The sequence below is a fragment of the Salmo trutta genome, chromosome 35, assembly GCF_901001165.1.
Source record: "Salmo trutta chromosome 35, fSalTru1.1, whole genome shotgun sequence".
NCBI lineage: Eukaryota > Metazoa > Chordata > Actinopteri > Salmoniformes > Salmonidae > Salmo > Salmo trutta.
In genome coordinates, this window is record NC_042991.1 from 17,792,524 (window position 1) to 17,814,780 (window position 22,257).

General features: G+C 45.0%; 1 protein-coding gene across 1 annotated transcript in view; it reads right to left on the reverse strand.

Annotated features, from left to right (window-relative positions):
* Positions 1-6,937: 6,937 nt before the first annotated feature.
* Positions 6,938-22,257, reverse strand: part of LOC115174759 (protein Mpv17-like) — a 30,884-nt gene continuing 15,564 nt past the window's right edge. The window contains exons 2-5 of the mRNA XM_029733591.1: positions 15,509-15,676; positions 12,570-12,661; positions 7,302-7,354; positions 6,938-7,153 (exon numbers count right to left, since the gene is read on the reverse strand). Of these exons, the coding sequence (XP_029589451.1) occupies positions 7,054-7,153; positions 7,302-7,354; positions 12,570-12,661; positions 15,509-15,676 (413 nt within the window). The 3' untranslated portion in view covers positions 6,938-7,053. The remainder of the gene's footprint in view (positions 7,154-7,301; positions 7,355-12,569; positions 12,662-15,508; positions 15,677-22,257) is intronic.

Below are 22,257 nucleotides of genomic sequence, written 5' to 3' on the forward strand. Positions count from 1 at the left end.
TGAGTTCACAGTTGTCTTGAAAGCACCCTAAATCCACTGCATTCCAGACTTTGATGACAAAATTTGCCCACGAAGGACCGCCGTGCCACCTTCCTGTTCAAGTGAGCACAGCACAACAAGGTGAATCCAAAAATGTATTGTATGCTGCTGTATAAATGATTTAATATGCCAGGGAGATATGTATACTGTAGCTAAGAAAGTAATACTATGTGTATGTTGTGTAGTAAGCTGTTAGTAGCCCATGTGCCTCACCCTAATAATTTGGTCTAGTTACCCATCTTCATTTCACCTACTGTTCTTACTTGGTGGTGCACATGTAGCCTATAACCTGTTTTAGAGAAATGTAATCATCACATTTTTTAAGAGCTTTCATTGTCTGCTTATATGCCCCCTTTATTTATCCTACAGTTCTGACTTGTGGAACACTGTAAGAACGGCCCATGTTCTGAATTCTGTCGCTGTACATTTCAAAAGTGCTAAACAAATAGTTATATTGAGCAATTATTTTCTTAGCTAGCTACATAGCCGTCTTTGTATCAAAGATAATCGTGTAGCTTAGAGTAATTATCGAAGTTAGCTATCTTCGTCCTCCTAACGTAGTCATCACTGCTAGCTAGCTAGTCAACACTGCTAGCTAGCCAACCAGCCAACTTCCACCGACTAGCTGCACTGTAGAATCTATTACATTACAACGGAACGACTTGACTAGTGTAGTGTTAGTGAGCCAGCTACATAGTTGTCTTTGCATCTAAGATAATTGTGTAGTTTAGAGTAATTATTAGTAAGTAGCCAGCCGCGACGCCAGACGTAGTCAACACACCTAGTCATCATTAACCCACTGCTAGCTAGCTAGCCAACAGCTAGCCAACCGTTACCGACTAGCAGCGCTGTAGATACCAATACTTTACAACGGAACGATTTGACTAGTGCAGTGTTGGCTAGCTAGCTACATAGTTGTCTTTGTCATAGCTTGATAATTGTGTAGTTTAGTAATTACCGAGGTTAGCTAGCCAGCTATTGCCGTCCCCCGCGACGCCATTTTTCCAAACCCAGCCAACTAGTAACACTGTAGAAACTAAAATACATTACAAAGGAACGTCTTGATTAGTGTTATGTTAGCTAGCTACAAAGTTGCTTTTGTATCATGACAAGGTGTAGTACTGAAACTATCGAGGTCACCTAGCCAGCTACACCTAGCCAGCTACACGGTCAAACAAAGTCAACAACGCAGCCACTGCTAGCTAGCCTACTCCACCAGCCAGCAGTACTGTATCATTTTCGTCATTTTAGTCAATAAGATTTTTTGCAACGTAAGCTTAACTTTCTGAACATTCGAGACGTGTAGTCCACTTGTCATTCCAATCTCCTTTGCATTAGCGTAGCCTCTTCTGTAGCTTGTCAACTATGTGTCTGTCTATCCCTGTTCTCTCCCCTCTGCACAGGCCATACAAACGCTTCACACCGCGTGGCCGCTGCCACTCTAACCTGGTGGTCCCAGCGCGCACGACCCACGTGGAGTTCCAGGTCTCCGGCAGCCTCTGGAACTGCCGGTCTGCGGCCAACAAGGCTGAGTTCATCTCAGCCTATGCTACCCTCCAGTCCCTAGACTTCCTGGCGCTGACGGAAACATGGATCACCACAGATAACACTGCTACTCCTACTGCTCTCTCCTCGTCTGCCCACGTGTTCTCGCATACCCCTAGAGCATCGAGCCAGCGGGGTGGTGGCACTGGAATCCTCATCTCTCCCAAGTGGACATTCTCTCTTTCTCCCCTGACCCATCTGTCTATCTCCTCATTTGAATTCCATGCTGTCACAGTTACCAGCCCTTTCAAGCTTAACATCCTCATCATTTATCGCCCTCCAGGTTCCCTTGGAGAGTTCATCAATGAGCTTGACGCCTTGATAAGTTCCTTCCCTGAGGATGGCTCACCTCTCACAGTTCTGGGTGACTTTAACCTCCCCACGTCTACCTTCGACTCATTCCTCTCTGCCTCCTTCTTTCCACTCCTCTCCTCTTTTGACCTCACCCTCTCACCTTCCCCCCCTACTCACAAGGCAGGCAATACGCTTGACCTCATCTTTACTAGATGCTGTTCTTCCACTAATCTCATTGCAACTCCTCTCCAAGTCTCCGACCACTACCTTGTATCCTTTTCCCTCTCGCTCTCATCAAAAACTTCTCACTCTGCCCCTACTCGGATGGTATTGCGCCGTCCCAACCTTCGCTCTCTCTCTCCTGCTACTCTCTCCTCTTCCATCCTATCATCTCTTCCCTCTGCTCAAACCTTCTCCAACCTATCTCCTGATTTTGCCTCCTCAACCCTCCTCTCCTCCCTCTCTGCATCCTTTGATTTTCTCTGTCCCCTATCCTCCAGGCCGGCTCGGTCCTCCCCTCCTGCTCCGTGGCTCAACGACTCACTGCGAGCTCACAGAACAGGGCTCCGGGCAGCCGAGCGGAAATGGAGGAAAACTCGCCTCCCTGCGGACCTCGCATCCTTTCACTCCCTCCTCTCTACATTTTCCTCTTCTGTCTCTGCTGCTAAAGCCACTTTCTACCACTCTAAATTCCAAGCATCTGCCTCTAACCCTAGGAAGCTTTTTGCTACCTTCTCCTCCCTCCTGAATCCTCCTCCCCCTCCGCCCCCCTCCTCCCTCACTGCGGATGACTTCGTCAACCATTTTGAAAAGAAGGTTGACGACATCCGATCCTCGTTTGCTAAGTCAAGCGACACCGCTGGTCCTGCTCACACTGCCCTACCCTGTGCTTTGACCTCTTTCTCCCCTCTCTCTCCAGATGAAATCTCGCGTCTTGTGACGGCCGGCCGCCCAACAACCTGCCCACTTGACCCTATCCCCTCCTCTCTTCTCCAGACCATTTCCGGAGACCTTCTCCCCTACCTCACCTCGCTCATCAACTCATCCTTGACCGCTGGCTACGTCCCTTCCGTCTTCAAGAGAGCGAGAGTTGCACCCCTTCTGAAAAAACCTACACTCGATCCCTCCGATGTCAACAACTACAGACCAGTATCCCTTCTTTCTTTTCTCTCCAAAACTCTTGAACGTGCCGTCCTTGGCCAGCTCTCCTGCTATCTCTCTCAGAACGACCTTCTTGATCCTAATCAGTCAGGTTTCAAGACTGGGCATTCAACTGAGACTGCTCTTCTCTGTGTCACGGAGGCTCTCCGCACTGCTAAAGCTAACTCTCTCTCCTCTGCTCTCATCCTTCTAGACCTATCTGCTGCCTTTGATACTGTGAACCATCAGATCCTCCTCTCCACCCTCTCCGAGCTGGGCATCTCCGGCGCGGCCCACGCTTGGATTGCGTCCTACCTGACAGGTCGCTCCTACCAGGTGGCGTGGCGAGAAGCTGTCTCCGCACCACGTGCTCTCACCACTGGTGTCCCCCAGGGCTCTGTTCTAGGCCCTCTCCTATTCTCGCTATACACCAAGTCACTTGGCTCTGTCATATCCTCACACGGTCTCTCCTGTCATTGCTATGCAGACGACACACAATTAATCTTCTCCTTTCCCCCTTCTGACAACCAGGTGGCGAATCGCATCTCTGCATGTCCCACCTCAAGCTGAACCTCGGCAAGACGGAGCTGCTCTTCCTCCCGGGGAAGGACTGCCCGTTCCATGATCTCGCCATCACGGTTGACAACTCCCTTGTGTCCTCCTCCCAGAGTGCTAAGAACCTTGGCGTGACCCTGGACAACACCCTGTCGTTCTCCACTAACATCAAGGCGGTGACCCGATCCTGTAGGTTCATGCTCTACAACATTCGCAGAGTACGACCCTGCCTCACACAGGAAGCGGCACAGGTCCTAATCCAGGCACTTGTCATCTCCCGTCTGGATTACTGCAACTCGCTGTTGGCTGGGCTCCCTGCCTGTGCCATCAAACCCCTACAACTCATCCAGAACGCCGCAGCCCGTCTGGTGTTCAACCTTCCCAAGTTCTCTCACGTCACCCCGCTCCTCCGCTCTCTCCACTGGCTTCCAGTTGAAGCTCGCATCCGCTACAAGACCATGGTGCTTGCCTACGGAGCTGTGAGGGGAACGGCACCTCCGTACCTTCAGGCTCTGATCAGGCCCTACACCCAAACAAGGGCACTGCGTTCATCCACCTCTGGCCTGCTCGCCTCCCTACCTCTGAGGAAGCACAGTTCCCGCTCAGCCCAGTCAAAACTGTTCCCCGCTCTGGCACCCCAATGGTGGAACAAGCTCCCCCACGACGCCAGGACAGCGGAGTCAATCACCACCTTCCGGAGACACCTGAAACCCCACCTCTTTAAGGAATACCTGGGATAGGATAAAGTAATCCTTCTAACCCCCCCCCCCTTTAAAAGATTTAGATGCACTATTGTAAAGTGTTTGTTCTACTGGATATTATAGGTGAATGCACCAATTTGTAAGTTGCTCTGGATAAGAGCGTCTGCTAAATGACTTAAATGTAAATGTAAATATTGACTATGTTTGTCCTAGCTCACTCATTGATGTCTCAATCGAAATTACGGATTGCCTCTTATCCGCTTGTTGTCCCCTTATGCCATAGTTGGTACATCTCAACTGTCATTAGAAACCACATTTGTTTAAGCAAGTCAGCCATATCAGCTTTTTTTTTAAAAGGCAGTAAATGAGGCTGAATGAACTGTTTCACTGCCAGACAAGGCTTCGCTGATAGCCAGGTTTAGCAGTGGTAAGGTGTTGGGACTGCTGTTGGGACAGCTTTATGTAGGCCCTAACAGTTTGTGGGCACCGTTTGTCACCGTTATAGTGCAATTAAGGTATTGTTCATTATTGTGTTGTGCAGTGGCTTTGGCATGCATCCCACTTTCTTTTCATTTTTTTTGCCCCACGAAGATTTACATGCTAAAATCACCACTGACTGTAAAGAGATGACAATGAAAAGACTCCAATCTTTATTTTAGTTAGCAAAACTTAATTGAGGGAACAGTAACTTAATTGGCACTAGCAGAGAACATCGGCCATATCCCCGGTGAGTGTGCATATTCACTGTCTTTATTATTGGGTCAGTGGCACTTTTGTTTGTTTTTGGACAATAATTTCCTCTTCCAGCTTAGATGGACGTCATATTCTATTTGTGTCTCCCGTTTTTGTAGTGTCTCCCGCGACATCGTTTTTATTCATCTGTTTGTCTGTGTCAGTAGAATAGGCTACCCTGTAATTTTGTAGTATTACAAAAAAGATTGCGCACATTTGGGTGTCCAGTACCGGTAAGAAATTAAATCTACTTTCACACCTGACTGAATATAATGACTATGCATTGAAAAACTAAGGCACCCCCCATGTAGTCGATACATAGTGTGTTGAAGAAAATATTCCTCTTTACAGAAATAGGCTAATGAATTTGTTTGTTTGGTCCAAACAAATCTCTAACACACTTTTTTTGTTTGGGAGAAGTTTGCAGACAGAATTTTGTTGACAGACAAAGCAGCATTTCCCAACTATCCCAAACAACAACGGTGCAAAGTTGGAGCAAAGCCACCCATGACGTCATCTTTGAAACAGAAGTTAGATATAAAAGAACAGGCAAATACGTCTTTAATATTGAAATTCCATGTACAGTTTAAAAGTATTGTTTATACAATTTAAGCTTAATACAAAATAATAACATAAAAGTATATTACTGGTAATGTCATCATTTGAAATGAGAACACATCCAGACATCTTAATATTATCTGGATGAGTACTGTTTAACAGCAGAGTAAGTCATTGTATGCATATGTCAACTACACTCTGACTGACTATCACATTTTTAATGTATATATATATATATATATATATATATATATATATATAATATATATCACGTTTACTTAAGTACTCAGACCCGCAACTCAGTACTGTGTTGAAGCACCTTTGGCAGCGATTACAGCCTTGAGTCTTCTTGGGTATGATGCTACAAGCTTGGCACACCTGTATTTGCGGAGTTTCTCCCATTCTTATCTGCAGATCCTCTCAAGCTCTGTCAGGTTGGATGGAGAAACAGTTAAAGCTTGGTTTCATCAGACCAGAGAATCTTGTTTCTCATGGTCTGGGAGTCCTTTAGGTGCCTTTTGGCAAACTCCAAGCTGGCTGTCATGTGCCCTTTACTGAGGAGTGGCTTCCGTCTGGCCACTCTACCATAAAGGCCTGATTGGTGCAGTGCTGCAGAGATGGTTGTCCTTCTGGAAGGTTCTCCCATCTCCACAGAGGAACTCTAGAGCTCTGTCAGAGTGACCATCGGGTTCTTGGTCACCGGCTTGACTAAGGCCCTTCTCCCCCGATTGCTCAAAAAGACGGAAGCCACTCCTCAGCTCTGGGAAGAGTCTTGGTGGTTCCAAACTTCTTCCATTTAAGAATGATGGAGGCCACTGTGTTTTTGTGGACATTCAATGCTGCAGCAATGTTTTGGTACCCTTCCCCAGATCTGTGCCTCGACACAATCCTGTCTCGGAGCTCTACGGACAATTCTTTTGACCTCATGGTTTGGTTTTTGCTCTGACATGCACTGTCAACTGTGGGACCTTATATAGACAGGTGTGTGCCTTTCCAAATCATGCCCAATCAATTGAATTTACCACAAGTGGACTACAATCAAGTTGTAGAAACATCTCAAGGATGATCAATGGAAACAGGATGCACCTGAGCTCAATTTCGAGTCTCATAGAAAAGGGTCTGAATACTTATGTATATACTGTAAGGTATTTCTGTTTTTATTTTTAATACATTTGCAAACATTTCTAAAATCCTGTTTCCCCTTTGTCATGATCAGGTATTGTGTGAGAATTGATGATAATTTGTATTTATTTAATCCATTTTAGAATAAGGCTGTAACGTAACATAATGTGGAAAAAGTAAAGGGATCTGAATACTTTCCAAATGCACTGTAGGTGTGAGAAACTTTCACAAAAATCATCCACTATGCAGAATTTCAGAGTTTGTTAACCATTTGTTCCTGACCACTATCTTAGTGTGGGATTGATTCATAGCTTTCTGAATTCAGTTTATGACATGATTTGTGGGTGTGAAAGTCTCATTGATAGTCCTATATGTGTGAGGTAGGGCAGGACCTGAAACATCCATTATTGGCTTTCCAAGACAAGTAGGAATTCCAGGCGACAGCTACAATCTGGACCACAGCCAATCTGCAAGACAAGAATTCTGTACTAACATCAGAGTTCCATTCAGGCATCACAGCTGAATGAATAAATCAATATTTCTGAGTATAAATTGACATTACACTGAAAATCCATAAGGATGACGTTGAGGTCACTAACCATCCCTGGGCCTTACCTGTGGTGCAGTGGGATGAAATAGAAGTTGGCAATCTGGACTGGAGGCCATAGCTGAAAAAGAGCGGAACACATTGATGAAGCATAGAGTGGTTATGTGAAGCTTTCCACATGGAGAACTTAGGTAGTAATTTGAGATCAAAGCATCCATGTAGTCCTGCAGAGAATAAGAGACATAGTGATCTTTATGTTGGAACGATGGTGAATTTCTGGTAGAAACATCTAACTTCTGACACTAACCCTCCCTCACAGGGGTGTCTACCTCCAGTTCACACCTGTGTTGACCTCTGACCCTGACCAGGAGGGTAGGGGCTGTCACTCAGGCTGTGAGAGGTTACAGTATGCGTTGGCCCCCCTCTGAGTCAGTCACAGACAGTGACAGGTGACACTCAAAACCAGCTCAACACCATAGTCTCAATTTAATAACTGTGGGTCAGTGCCCTGTCCTGCTACATCACATGGCATATTAAACAACCAGACATCTGGAACTGCCTGCACCCTCACTTAGCCTGGCCCATCTCACTAAAGGTCAACAGGCAACAAGATTGGCTGGATTTCATTCTTTTTTTTGTAATAATGTCTTTATTGGGCAAGACTGGATGTATAAAATAAGCCAATGTTCCCAGAAATGTTGTCTGTCTTTGTTGATTTTCTGGGGCGTAACAGTTTCTAATTTCTAGCAAACAAGGCGTTGGCCACCTGGGGTTAAAACACTGCAGGGATACAACGTCAGAGACACACGATGACGTCACCAAAATCCGTCCTCCTTTGGAGAGCAACGCCTTTCGTTCGTGGTCTAGGGCTGAAGAGACAACCAACTTATTTGAGCTCACGAGGCTGCAGTCCTGTGGTCATGCAACAGTTTGCCCAGCGCTCACCATCTTCTCCCTTAATTATGACACAGAGAATGTCATAACGGCATCAAACTGTTGCGTAATGAAAACGCTAATAGGCAGACAAGTCGTTAGCACTAATCTTTGTTTTCCCAATAGGTAGTGTGGACTTGACCTTCAGTATCAGCATCTAGCAGCGTTGAGTGAAGTGACTGACCAACGAGGGAATGTGTAGGAGAATGGCAGCTCTCGAAATGGACGTCTCCGACCCCCACGTCTCTATCTCATTCATCCTCTCATAAAGGAGGGAGGGAGGCACTGTAGCATCAGAGTGATTGTTATAATGAGACACATGAATAACCAAGTGGTCTCGGGGGGAAGCTTGACCCACAATATAACATGAGGTGAAGGGAAGGGAAGTCATAGCTGGGCTTGTGTTGTGATTGACACGCGAGCGGACTGCCACTAGCTAATGAAGAGCAGGGCTGAGGACTGAGGATGATGCTGCATGTGACTGCCAACATTCTCACGTATCACTAATGTCCATTCAACCAACTTGGTCTGTGGCACCAGACCAAGTTCCACCTGGCTTTAGATGAGGGAGGTATGGTCATGTTATTGTCTTTCACCTCACATATATTTTACATCACAGTCTTGCCTAATGAGCACATTTGCCATTTGTTTTCTGTCTCTTCTGACATTTCGGTGACTGCCCTTTCGGCCTTATTTTAGCTGAAGTGCCTTCCTTGCATAAATAATTTATGGTCCGCCGAGCGAGAGGAAGGGAGCGGTGGACGAACACCCCTGTTACACACACACACCCCTTATCTAAGACATGAGTCACCCGCCGCTATTTCAACCCTCCTTCCCTCCATTATTTCCCTCCATGGGAGGAAATAGCTTCTAATTAAACTGGGTCAGAGATGGGGGTCACTCTGTTAGATTCCTGGAGAACATAGAGGAGGAGAGGAAAGGAGTTCCACAGGACGCCTCAGCTCCATTTGGGTCCTACAGGGGGTCCTACAGGAGGTACTACAGGGGGTACTACAGGGGTCCTACAGAAGGACCTATAGGGGGTCCTAACGGAGGTACTACAGGGGGTACTACAGGGTCCTACAGAAGGACCTACAAGGGGGCCTACAGGGGGTAATACAGGGGTCCTAACGGAAGTACTACAGGGGTCCTAACAGAAGTACTACAGGGGGTTCTACAGGGGTCCTACAGAAGGACCGACAAGGGTACCTACAGAGGGTACTACAGAGGGTACTACAGGGGGTACTACAGGATGGTACTACAGAAGGTACTACAGGGGGTACTACAGAAGGTACTACAGGAGGTACAACAGAGGGTACTACAGGGGGTACTATAGAGGGTACTACAGGAGGTACTACAGCAGGTACTACAGGATGTACTACAGAGGGTACTACAGGGGGTACTACTGGGGGTACTATAGGAGGTACTACAGGGGGTACTACAGAGGGTCCTACAGAGGGTACTACAGGGGGTACTACAGAGGGTACTACAGAGGGTACTACAGGGGGTACTACAGAGGGTACTACATGGGGTACTACAGAGGGTACTACAGGGGGTACTACTGGGGGTACTACAGAGGGTACTACAGAGGGTACTACAGGGGGTACTACAGGAGGTACTGGCTACAAGGCCAGTCTTAAGACAACATGTTGATTTTTAAAGATAACAAAAATCAGCATGTGTGCATTTCTATAATATCTGGATTTGTGACTCATGCTTAACATACAGTACCAGTCAAAAGTTTGGACACACCAACTCATTCAAGGGTTTTTCTTTATTTTGACTATTTTCTACATTGTAGAACTATGAAATAACACATATGGAATCATGTAGTAACCAATAAAGTACTTTGATTCTTCAAAGTAGCCACCCTTTGCCTTGATGACAGCTTTGCACTCTCTTGGCATTCTCTCAACCAGCTTCACCTGGAATTCTTTTCCAACAGTCTTGATTGAGTTCCCACATATGTTGAGCACTTGTTGGCTGCTTTTCCTTCACTCTGCGGTCCGACTCATCCCAAACCATCTCAGTTGCCTTGAGGTCGGAAATGATTGTGGAGGCTTCAAACACAAAGGCTGTTAAATATAGTTATACTGTATATCGTTCCTTCTGACATCAGTCTTAAGCATTGCCATAAAGGCTGAAATCAAGTGTTTAATATCTAGAATATGGATGGATCACTTGTCTTGTTTACCCCACAGCCAACTCATTTCAAATGGAGAGACCAGGCATTCTTTCTCCTCTCAGTGATAAATTAATTCCATATTTCCCTTGCTACCTCCAAAAGTGTAATGATCCTAGGGCCAGGGGACCCTTCGTCCTCACAGCATCACTGATTAATGAACTAGAAGTACACATTTTATGAATGGCCACGGACAGATACTCTAGGGAGAGATGGAGGAGTGGTTGTTGACTGGCCTGTTATTTGTACATGATTAAAGTTTCAACCAGAAACTCCCAAGTGAGGAGTCTGATGTATTGATTGGGCTTTACCTTGGTGTACTGACAATGAAAATGCTTGTAATTTTGGCTTAATATACAGTACCAGTGAAAGGTTTGGACACACCTACTCATTCAAGGGTTTTTCTTAAAATGTTACAATTTTCTACATTGTAGAATAATAGTGAAGACATCAAAACTATGAAATAACACATATGGAATCATGTAGTAACCAAAAAAGTGTTAAACAAATCAAAATACATTTTATATTTGCGATACTTCAAAGTAGCCACCCCTTTCCTTGATGACAGCATTGCATACTCTTGGTATTCTCTCAACCAGCTTCACCTGGAATGCTTGTCCAAGCTGTCTTGGAGTTCCCACATATGCTAAGCACTTGTTCGCTGCTTTTCCTTCACTCAGTGGTCCAACTCATCCCAAACCATCTCAATTGGGTTGAGGTCGGGTGACTGTGGAGGCCAAGTCTTCTGATGCAGCACTCCATCACTCTTCTTCTTGGTGAAATAGCCCTTACACAGCCTGGAGGTGTGTTGGGTTATTGTCCTGCTGAAAAACAAATGATAGTGGGACTATGCGCAAACCAGATGGGATGGCGTATCACTGCAGAATGCTGTGGTAGCCATGCTGGTTAAGTATGCCTTGAATTCTAAATAAATCACAGACAATACCACCAGCAAAGCACCGTCACACCTCCTCCTCCATGCTTCACGGTGGGAACCACACATGCGGTGATCATCCGTTCACCTACTCTGCATCTCACAAAGACACTTCGGTTGGAACCAAAAATCTAAAATTTGGACTCATCAGACCAAAGGACAGATTTCCACCAGTCTAATGTCCATTGCTCATGTTTCTTTGCAGCAATTTCTTTGCAGCAATTTGAACATGAAGGCCTGATTCACTCAGTCTCCTCTGAACAGTTGATGTTGAGATGTGTCTGTTACTTGAACTCTGTGAAGCATTTATTTGGGCTGCAATTTCTGAGTCTGGTAACTCTAATGAACTTATCCTCTGTAGCAGAGGCAACTCTGGGTCTTCCTTTCCTGTGACGGTCCTCATGAGAGACAGTTTCATCATAATGCTTGATGGTTTTTGCGACTGCACTTGAAGAAACGCATTGAAATTTTCCGGATTGATTGACCTTCGTTTCTTAAAGTAATGATGGACTGTCATTTATTGTTGCTTATTTGAGCTCTTCTTGCCATAATATGCACTCTGTCTTTTACCAAATAGGGCTATCTTCTATATACCACCCTTACCTTTAATTTTATTTAACCTTTATTTAACTAGGCAAGTCAGTTAAGAACAAATTCTTATTTACAATGACTGCCTACCCCGGCCAAACCCTAACCTGGATGACGTTGGGCCAATTGTGCGCCACCCTATGGGACTCCCAATCACAGCCAGTTGTGATACAGCCTGGAATCGAACCAGGGTCTGTAGTGACGCCTCTAGCACTGAGATGCAGTGACTTAGACCGCTGCACCACTCGGAAGCCCCAACACACTGATTGGCTCAAACACGTTAAGGAGGAAAGAAATTCCACAAATGTACTTTTAATAAGGCACACCTGTTAATTGAAATGCATTCCAGTTCATACCTCATGAAGCTGGTTGCGAGAATGCCAAGAGTGTGCAAATCTGTCATCAAGGCAAAGGTTGGCTACTTTGAAGAATCTCAAATATAAAATATATTTTCATTTGTTTAACACTTTTTTGGTTATTACATGATTCCAATATGTGTTATTTCATAGTTTTGATGTCTTCACTATTATTCTACAAGGTAGAAAATTGTAAAAATAAAGAAAAACCCTGGAATGAGTAGGTGTATCCAAACTTTTGACTGGTACTGTATGTTTTTTTATTATATTATTCTTTGAGGTTTAATGTACTGTAAGTTTAATTGACAACTGTGGGGTAAAGTCATGCTGAGATGAGCCTTACCCTCTTGAGCTTGGCAACGTTCTCCTCCACAGTCAGTCCATTCAAAGTTCTAGAGATCCACAGGAAGGCACCCAGGAAAAGCATGGGCCCACCTGTTGATACATGACAAGAACAAACACTGTTTTATCCGTCTGTGTGTGTGTTTGTGTGTGTGTGAATATACATGTTGATATAAATGTGGACGTGTCTGAAAGATTTGTGGGAAAAACGGTCAGTGGCTTTAATTGTAAGCTTACTTTTGCATGGGCATGGGGCATACATATAATGATGCACACTGGCCACTATTAAAAGGTTTCAAAAGAAAATTGTATAATTGCGGTGATTATGATGAGTCGAGTTGGGCCCTGAAAGTAGAGGACCTGTAGCTTGTTGTTACCTCTACAGGGTTGTACATAAAAGCCAAATGGTGTCATAATATGTATAATTTACAGAAGGAAAAATGGCAATTTACCTGTTGCTGTGGCATCACTAAAACACAAACCCTCACCATGTAGATTTTTATTGATATTTGATGCAACATTGATCAAATCACCAACATTATGGTCACTGAGGCAGCAGTTATTTATTTCTTTTTATTATACCTTTATTTAACTAGGCAAGTCAGTTAAGAACAAATTCTTATCTACAATGACGGCCTACCCCGGCCAAACCCTAACAACGCCGGGCAAATTGTGCGCCGCCCGACGGGACTCCCAATCATGGCTGGTTGTGATACAGCCTGGAATCTAACCAGGGTCTGTAGTGACGCCTCTAGCCCTGAGATGCAGTGCCTTAGACCACTGCGCCACTCGGGAGTCCAATGTCTTAATTGTATAACCTATGCTTTGAGCAATTATGTTATTAGCAAACTTGAGGACCCCACTATGAGCTGTTGTATAATTCAGAGAGGGAGATATTCCTTTTAATTTCTTTGAAGTGCTCGTAAAACCCTGCCAGCTAACCCTGCTATTGTAGTTTACAGACCAATGTGGGCAGCCATAAAAAGCCTCTATGAAAGTTTCATCATACTAACCAACTGGGACGAGTGACACAAATGTTCAGAAGAAAAAAGGAGGATTAGATAGACGTTGACAACTCAGACATTGATTGACACGGAAAGGAACTTTGATTTCATTTGCTTTATACAGACAGGGGCTGCTCGTACCAACTGTGCTAATCTTACCCTTCTTTCAGATCACTGAAAATCATCTAAGTCTGGGAAGATCCTGTTTCTTAACATGAACCAGCTTTACAGCTCAGTCACTGTAATAAAGGGAGATTCATCACTGTGGTTAGGACTCCCCAGGTAAAGCTTTGGCCAATTTCACCACCTGACGTACAACTACTAATGAACTTCATTTAGACAGGGACCACCAGCATCAACTCCCCCTCCCTCCACAGTGTGTTATATATGGTAACATTGAAAGGACATTGAAACAGAAATGGGTCTTTAAGATCTAAATTTAGCCCTGGAATCCCTGTTTTGTGGAAGTTGTGTGTGAAAATAGCAATGCTGTGAAAGGAGAGCATGCATCCTTCAGAGTGTACACTAATCCCTCCTCCAGGAGAGGGCCATGCTGCGCTCGCCTCTCATTGTCCTCTCTCTTCCTGTGCATTCACCGACCCCAAATCATGTTAGCGGCGTATTATACAAGCAGGCCTTGTTCCCCACCTGTCAATGCAAGGATTAGTTGACACGCGCTGAGAGGGGCTTTACCCTCCAGGGGAAACGTGGGAACAGGCAGAAATAGATTTCTCTGATGTGTGTTACACCTATTCACTCAGCTCTGGCTGGCACCACAGTGACAGGCACTTCTGAGGGCACCTTCACCTGGGGTCCATTCATATTTAGAATGTTTGTTGTTATTTGGTTTGTAAGTAAAGGAGTCATGCAAGGGATAATTACCAGAGAGAGAATTTAGCTAAAGTAATATAAACCATGTTCATTTATCTATTCATGTCAAATGGCTGGTGGTACTGAAGTTGTTTTATTTTTTTATTGAAAATTAACATTTAAAATGCAGCCCCCCAGATGCCCCTCTCATCTTAGTGACAAGCATTTTATTCATGGTGGCACTTTAGGTCCCCCCAGTGACCAGCTTGTCCAGAACCTTGTACCATCCACCTAATACAGGGCCCTGGGGTTGAAAACAGGACCATCAGGATCCTTCACACAGATTCATCATAAAAAACTGTTTGGGTAACAGCAGGAAATAATCAGGAAAAATTTTATTGCTTTCGGAACATTCTAGAAACAAATATGTGCGACAACATGGTCAACCACAGCACCTCTTTCAGATCTGTAAGTCATCTTGTGTTAGAGCTTTACTTTTACATAACTGTGTAGACAGTGTTGGTCTCCTCTCAGTGGCACTGAACAAAAACAATAGAATATTCAATGAATGAACATAAGAAGATCACAATTATAAATAATCTTTGCCTATGTAACAAAACATTATATTTCTAGGTGACGCTCTCCACTCACTCTCCCAGCTCTGTCCAGTGATGTCACACAGAGGGTGGTCCGTGACTGGGCTGATGGCCACATACAAACACACACACACACACACACACACACGCGCATACTGTGGTGAGTCACGACAACAGAGTTTCTCAGCTCTCTGTAGAGTGCCACTGCCAAAGGCATCTCACAGAGTCTGTGAGAAGGAGTGTGTCAGAGGGAACATCTGTGTGTGGCATGTCCAGGAGTCTTGGTGCTGTGGCCTGGCCTTGGGTGACCAGCCCACGCTGCCCAGCTGTTCTCTCACTCCTTCAGAGACCTACTCATACCTACTTGTGGCTGCTATTGACGCACAGTCGCAGAGCTGTTTCCCTTTAACAGCTGGCCGATGGAGTGTTTGTGACAGCACATGAACCCTCCCTACAAACCTCCTCTCCCTTGTGTGTGAGAGAGCAACCCAATGTGCATGTGTGGTAAAGACTGATACACTGACACTAACCAGTCATTTGAGGTGAGATAAAAGACAGGAAGCGCGAGGAAGGAGGACTCACGACGAAGAAGAATCCGATGCTCATCATCTTGGCCGTCCGTGTCACATTGTGATTGGCTAAATCCCGCCTCTCAAGCACCTGCTGGGAGATGACATCACCCACTCCCACCAGCGTACCCGGAGGAGAAAGAGGAAGAGAAAAGAGGGAGGGAGAGGTTAGAGGAAGTGAGAGAGAAGGGATGGAGAAAGAGAGAGTAACAGGAAGATCATTGGGATGCGGTCATCTGACGCTCTGTGCCAGCGCACAGCGGGCATGTGCTTAGACACATGCCAACCTGCAACGGTGCAAACGACAGAAAAAGCAGTAGAAGACCATTCAAAGACATCAACCCCCATTCACCATTATTCCCCTGTACACCTGTGTCTGCTTTACTGATAACATCAGATGTCACTACTGATGATTATTATACATAATGTACCAAAAAAGAATCACTCACCATACACCACTTGTCTTGTTATAATTGTTTTAATGGGGGCCCCATAGTAATATAATTAGAACACAGTATTCTATAATACATCTCTATGGGTGTAAGACATACATACAGTTGAAGTCAGAAGTTTACATACACCTTAGCCAAATACATTTAAACTCAGTTTTTCACAATTCCTGACATTTAATCCTAGTAAAAATTCCCTGTCTTAGGTCAGTTAGGATCACCACTATATTTTAAGAATGTGAAATGTCAGAATAATAGTAGAGAGAATTATTTATTTCAGCTTTTATTTCTTTCATCACATTCCCAGTGGGTCAGAAGTTTACATACACTCAATTAGTATTTGGTAGCATTGCCTTTAAATTGTTTAACTTCGGTCAAACGTTTCGGGTAGCCTTCCACAAGCTTCCCACAATAAGTTGGGTGAATTTTAGGCCATTCCTCCTGACAGAGCTGGTGTAACTGAGTCAGGTTTGTAGGCCTCCTTGCTCGCATATGCTTTTTCAGTTCTGCCCACAAATTCTCTATAGGATTGAGGTCAGGGCTTTGTGATGGCCACTCCAATACCTTGACTTTGTTGTCCTTAAGCCATTTTGCCACAACTTTGTAAGTATGCTTGGGGTCATTGTCCATTTGGAAGACCCATTTGCGACCAAGCTTTAACTTCCTGACTGATGTCTTGAGATGTTGCTTCAGTATATCCACATAATTTTCCAACCTCATGATCCCATCTATTTTGTGAAGTGCACCAGTCCCTCCTGCAGCAAAGCACCCCCACAACATGATGCTGCCACCCCCATGCTTCACGGTTGGGATCGTGTTCTTCGGCTTGCAAGCCCCCTCCCCCTTTTCCTCCAAACATAATGGTCATTATGGCCAAACGGTTCTATTTTTGTTTCATCAGACCAGAGGACATTTCTCCAAAAAGTACGATCTTTGTCCCCATGTGCAGTTGCAAACTGTAGTCTGGCTTTTTTATGGCGGTTTTGGAGCAGTGGCTTCTTCCTTGCTGAGCGGCCTTTCAGGTTATGTCAATGTAGGACTCGTTTGACCGTGGATATAGATACTTTTGTACCTGTTTCTCCAGCATCTTCACAAGGTCCTTTGCTGTTGTTCTGGGATTGATTTGCAGTTTTTGCACCAAAGTACGTTCATCTCTAGGAGACAGAACGCGTCTCCTTCCTGAGCGGTATGATGGCTGCGTGGTCCCATGGTGTTTATACTTGCGTACTATTGTTTGTACAGATGAATGTGGTACCTTCAGGCATTTGGAAATTGCCCCTAAGGATGAACCAGACTTGAGGAGTTCTACATTTCTTTTCAGAGCTCTTGGCTGATTTCTTTTGATTTTACAGTGAATATTCATCTATTAAATCTGTCTGTAAACAATTGTTGGAAAAATTACTTGTGTCATGCACAAAGTAGATGTCCTAACCAACTTGCCAAAACTATAGTTTGTTTACAAGAAATGTGTGGATTGGTTGAAAAACGAGTTTTAATGACTCCAACCTAAGTGTATGTAAACTTCCGACTTCAACTGTAAATATCATAAAGGAAAATATACTATTCATAAACACTACATAAATTGGTTAGTTAGACTGTAGTTACACTGTAGCAGAGGAATGGTTGACTGTAGTTACACTGTAGCAGAGGAATGGTTGACTGTAGTTACACTGTAGCAGAGGAATGGTTGACTGTAGTTACACTGTAGCAGAGGAATGGTTGACTGTAGTTACACTGTAGCAGAGGAATGGTTGACTGTAGTTACACTGTTGCAGAAGAATGGTTGACTGTAGTTACACTGTAGCAGAGGAATGGTTGACTGTAGTTACACTGTAGCAGAGGAATGGTTGACTGTAGTTACACTGTAGCAGGGGAATGGTTGACTGTAGTTACACTGTAGCAGAGGAATGGTTGACTGTAGTTACACTGTAGCAGAGGAATGGTTGACTGTAGTTACACTGTAGCAGAGGAATGGTTGACTGTAGTTACACTGTAGCAGAGGAATGGTTGACTGTAGTTACACTGTAGCAGAGGAATGGTTGACTGTAGTTACACTGTAGCAGAGGAATGGTTGACTGTAGTTACACTGTAGCAGAGGAATGGTAGACTGTAGTTACACTGTAGCAGAGGAATGGTAGACTGTAGTTACACTGTAGCAGAGGAATGGTAGACTGTAGTTACACTGTAGCAGAGGAATGGTTGACTGTATTTACACTGTAGCAGAGGAATGGTTGACTGTAGTTACACTGTAGCAGAGGAATGGTAGACTGTAGTTACACTGTAGCAGAGGAATGGTAGACTGTAGTTACACTGTAGCAGAGGAATGGTAGACTGTAGTTACACTGTAGCAGAGGAATGGTAGACTGTAGTTACACTGTAGCAGAGGAATGGTTGACTGTAGTTACACTGTAGCAGAGGAATGGTTGACTGTAGTTACACTGTAGCAGAGGAATGGTTGACTGTAGTTACACTGTAGCAGAGGAATGGTTGACTGTAGTTACACTGTAGCAGAGGAATGGTTGACTGTAGTTACACTGTAGCAGAGGAATGGTTGACTGTAGTTACACTGTAGCAGAGGAATGGTAGACTGTAGTTACACTGTAGCAGAGGAATGGTAGACTGTAGTTACACTGTAGCAGAGGAATGGTTGACTGTAGTTACACTGTAGCAGAGGAATGGTTGACTGTAGTTACACTGTAGCAGAGGAATGGTTGACTGTAGTTACACTGTAGCAGAGGAATGGTTGACTGTAGTTACACTGTAGCAGAGGAATGGTTGACTGTAGTTACACTGTAGCAGAGGAATGGTTGACTGTAGTTACACTGTAGCAGAGGAATGGTTGACTGTAGTTACACTGTAGCAGAGGGACTTACTTAGGTTGACTGTAGTTACACTGTAGCAGAGGAATGGTTGACTGTAGTTACACTGTAGCAGAGGAATGGTTGACTGTAGTTACACTGTAGCAGAGGAATGGTTGACTGTAGTTACACTGTAGCAGAGGAATGGTTGACTGTAGTTACACTGTAGCAGAGGAATGGTTGACTGTAGTTACACTGTAGCAGAGGAATGGTAGACTGGGCATTTGTCCTATTCTACACATGTCCACACCTTGCTAAGATGTTACACAGTTATAGTACATTATATTACTGATATCTGTGTGACAATGTATAGATTCCTGTGAACAAGTGTCTTACGGTTGAAATGATTTGTCAATAAGGTTAAAAATTCCAGCAACTTAATCAAAATTCCCAAGTTTCTCAGAAATCTTGGTTTTAACATTCCTGGAATCAGGGGAATAAGCGGGGAAAAAGAGGCATCCTCCAACCAGGAATTCTGGAAAACCTGGGAATTTTGGAATAGTTACAGGATTTTTGCAACCCTAGTTGTCACCAATATGCTAATATCATTAGATAGAGGCACTAAGCCAATGTAACCAATACAGCCACTAATATAGATGCATTCTATAAAAGCACTCAGATCCAATTAGCCTAGACATTCACAACACAAGAGATGTGTGACTTAACTGATGTGTCTTAAAAATGTATAATCACTCCAAATCCATTGAGGTGATTTAGCCAGGGCTGATTATCATGATTTAGAGTCGCAAGTAATAAAACAAAACACTGAACCTTTCTCCTCTGGACTCATCCCCAAGGTTCTGACCGAGTCATCCTAAAACACACTGGTACAGTACTGTAGGTCATTGTCTTGGATGACTGACACACTGACTGACTGGAAGTGTGCATGCCCCGGTCACACAGGATAGGTCAAACCATTCAGTAGCTCTATGCTCTGTAAATACCTCCTCACTAGAAAGAGAGAGAAGGGGGGGGGGGCAGAGAGAGAGAGAGAGGGGAGGGAGAGAGAGAGGGGAGGGAGAGAGAGCTGGTAGAGAAACTGAAAGGCTTCAAGAGTACAGTGTCATTTATCAATTAGAGAGAGAGAGAGAGAGCGTGCACAAGAGAGAGGAGTCTATGGACACTGGCCACAGCGACTGATGGAAACTGATTTCATTGCCAGAAAGGCCTCAGTGGGACATCACAGTGTCCTGTGTGTATGTGTGTGTACGGTGTGTGTGTGTGCTCTCCTGTTAACACACACAGGGAGTGCCAATCTGGTTGACGGAGCAGTCTCCACCAATGTGTTGGAAATGTCACGGGTTCCCTTCCGCTGCCCAGAGGCTGGGCCTGGGGGCATTGATCACCTCGCCTCAACCCCAGACAGGAGGGGGGACAAACATACACATGCATTATTTATATGTGCGTAATCAAAAAACAGCCTCACGTGTCTCCGCGGAGATCGACTTGTATGGGAAATCTACAGCAGAGGATGCAAACATCTGATTTAGGAGATGCATTGATGAATATGACTGAGCGAGATTGATGATGAAGAGAAACCCATTGACATGTAAATTATACAGGCAACAGCTGAAAGTGTTTCCAGGCTAAATAGTGTGGTTTCTTTGCGGGGTGTGTTTCCATTTTTGACAGAGTTGTGAAAACGGTGACTCCAAACTTGTTCTAAATTAAGCTGAAAAGGATGACACTCTCTCCACGATGTTGCTGGCTAGAAAACCTCTGAGCGGAAAAACATTTTCATCAATTCTCTGTACCACAAACAATACAGGCAGAGATCAATATGTTCTGCCTTTGTTGACATCATGAAAAGGGACAAAGCAACTCAAACGAGTTCTCTCTGTGTGAACAAAAGTAAGTAATTATCTCGTTAAATATAAACACAAGCCCATTTCAGGATCAAAGCATTCCTCTCTGTGACACTCTCACCGGCAGGTCTGGAGTCAGATAAATGCCATTTATCACACAGCAGTTAATGAACAGTCATACAGATACACCACTAGAGAGACAGGCTATGCACCTGGGGAAAAGGTGGGTTTCATGGTGGCTCATGTCAAAGGAAATTGGGGATTCTTGTAAACAACTTTTGGCAGAGTCCAAGATAAAGGAGGGAGAGTAGTGTGTGTGTTTGAATGACTGAGAGATAGAGTGTGTGTGTGTGTGTGGTAGACTGCTGCTACCTGTCAAGAAGAATAGAGCTGAGAAGCCCTCTCTGTGAACAATGGGGCAGAAATTCTGATGAGAGACACCATGGAGAGAGAGTGATTCTTGTTCCCTACAGAGAGAGAGAGATGGGAGCTTAGATCACGGGTCACTGTCTCTAGGGAGCTCCAAACTCTAAAACAGATACTCTCACTAGTCTCGCCCCCTTTGCCTCTCTGCTTTCCCTCACCCCTCTACTGGTCCAGGGAATGGCCTGTGTGAAGGTCAGAGTGACGTGACCAGTCAAGGTGTTAGCATTTTGTTCAAGATGCGGGGTGACACTGTAGGTGGTAGAGATGCAGGACGACCCTGCTAGCTAGTAGAGATGCAGGACGACCCTGCTAGCTGGTAGAGATGCAGGACGACCCTGCTAGCTGGTAGAGATGCAGGACGACCAGGCTAGGTGGTAGAGATGAAGGACGACCCTGCTAGCTGGTAGAGATGCAGGACGACCCTGCTAGCTGGTAGAGATGCAGGACGACCAGGCTAGGTGGTAGAGATGCAGGACGACCCTGCTAGCTGGTAGAGATGCAGGACGACCAGGCTAGGTGGTAGAGATGCAGGACGACCAGGCTAGGTGGTAGAGATGCAGGACGACCAGGCTAGGTGGTAGAGATGCAGGACGACCAGGCTTGGTGGTAGAGATGCAGGACGACCAGGCTATGTGGTAGAGATGCAGGACGACCAGGCTATGTGGTAGAGATGCAGGACGACCAGGCTATGTGGTAGAGATGGAGGACGACCAGGCTATGTGGTAGAGATGGAGGACGACCAGGCTATGTGGTAGAGATGGAGGACGACCAGGCTATGTGGCAGAGATGCAGGACGACCAGGCTATGTGGCAGAGATGCAGGACGACCAGGCTTGGTGGCAGAGATGCAGGACGACCAGGCTTGGTGGTAGAGATGCAGGACGACCAGGCTTGGTGGTAGAGATGCAGGACGACCAGGCTTGGTGGTAGAGATGCAGGACGACCAGGCTTGGGGGTAGAGATGCAGGACGACCAGGCTATGTGGTAGAGATGGAGGATGACCAGGCTATGTGGCAGAGATACAGGATGACCAGGCTATGTGGCAGAGATACAGGATGACCAGGCTATGTGGCAGAGATGGAGGATGACCAGGCTATGTGGTAGAGATGCAGGATGACCAGGCTATGTGGTAGAGCTGCAGGATGACCTGACTATGTGGTAGAGATGCAGGAT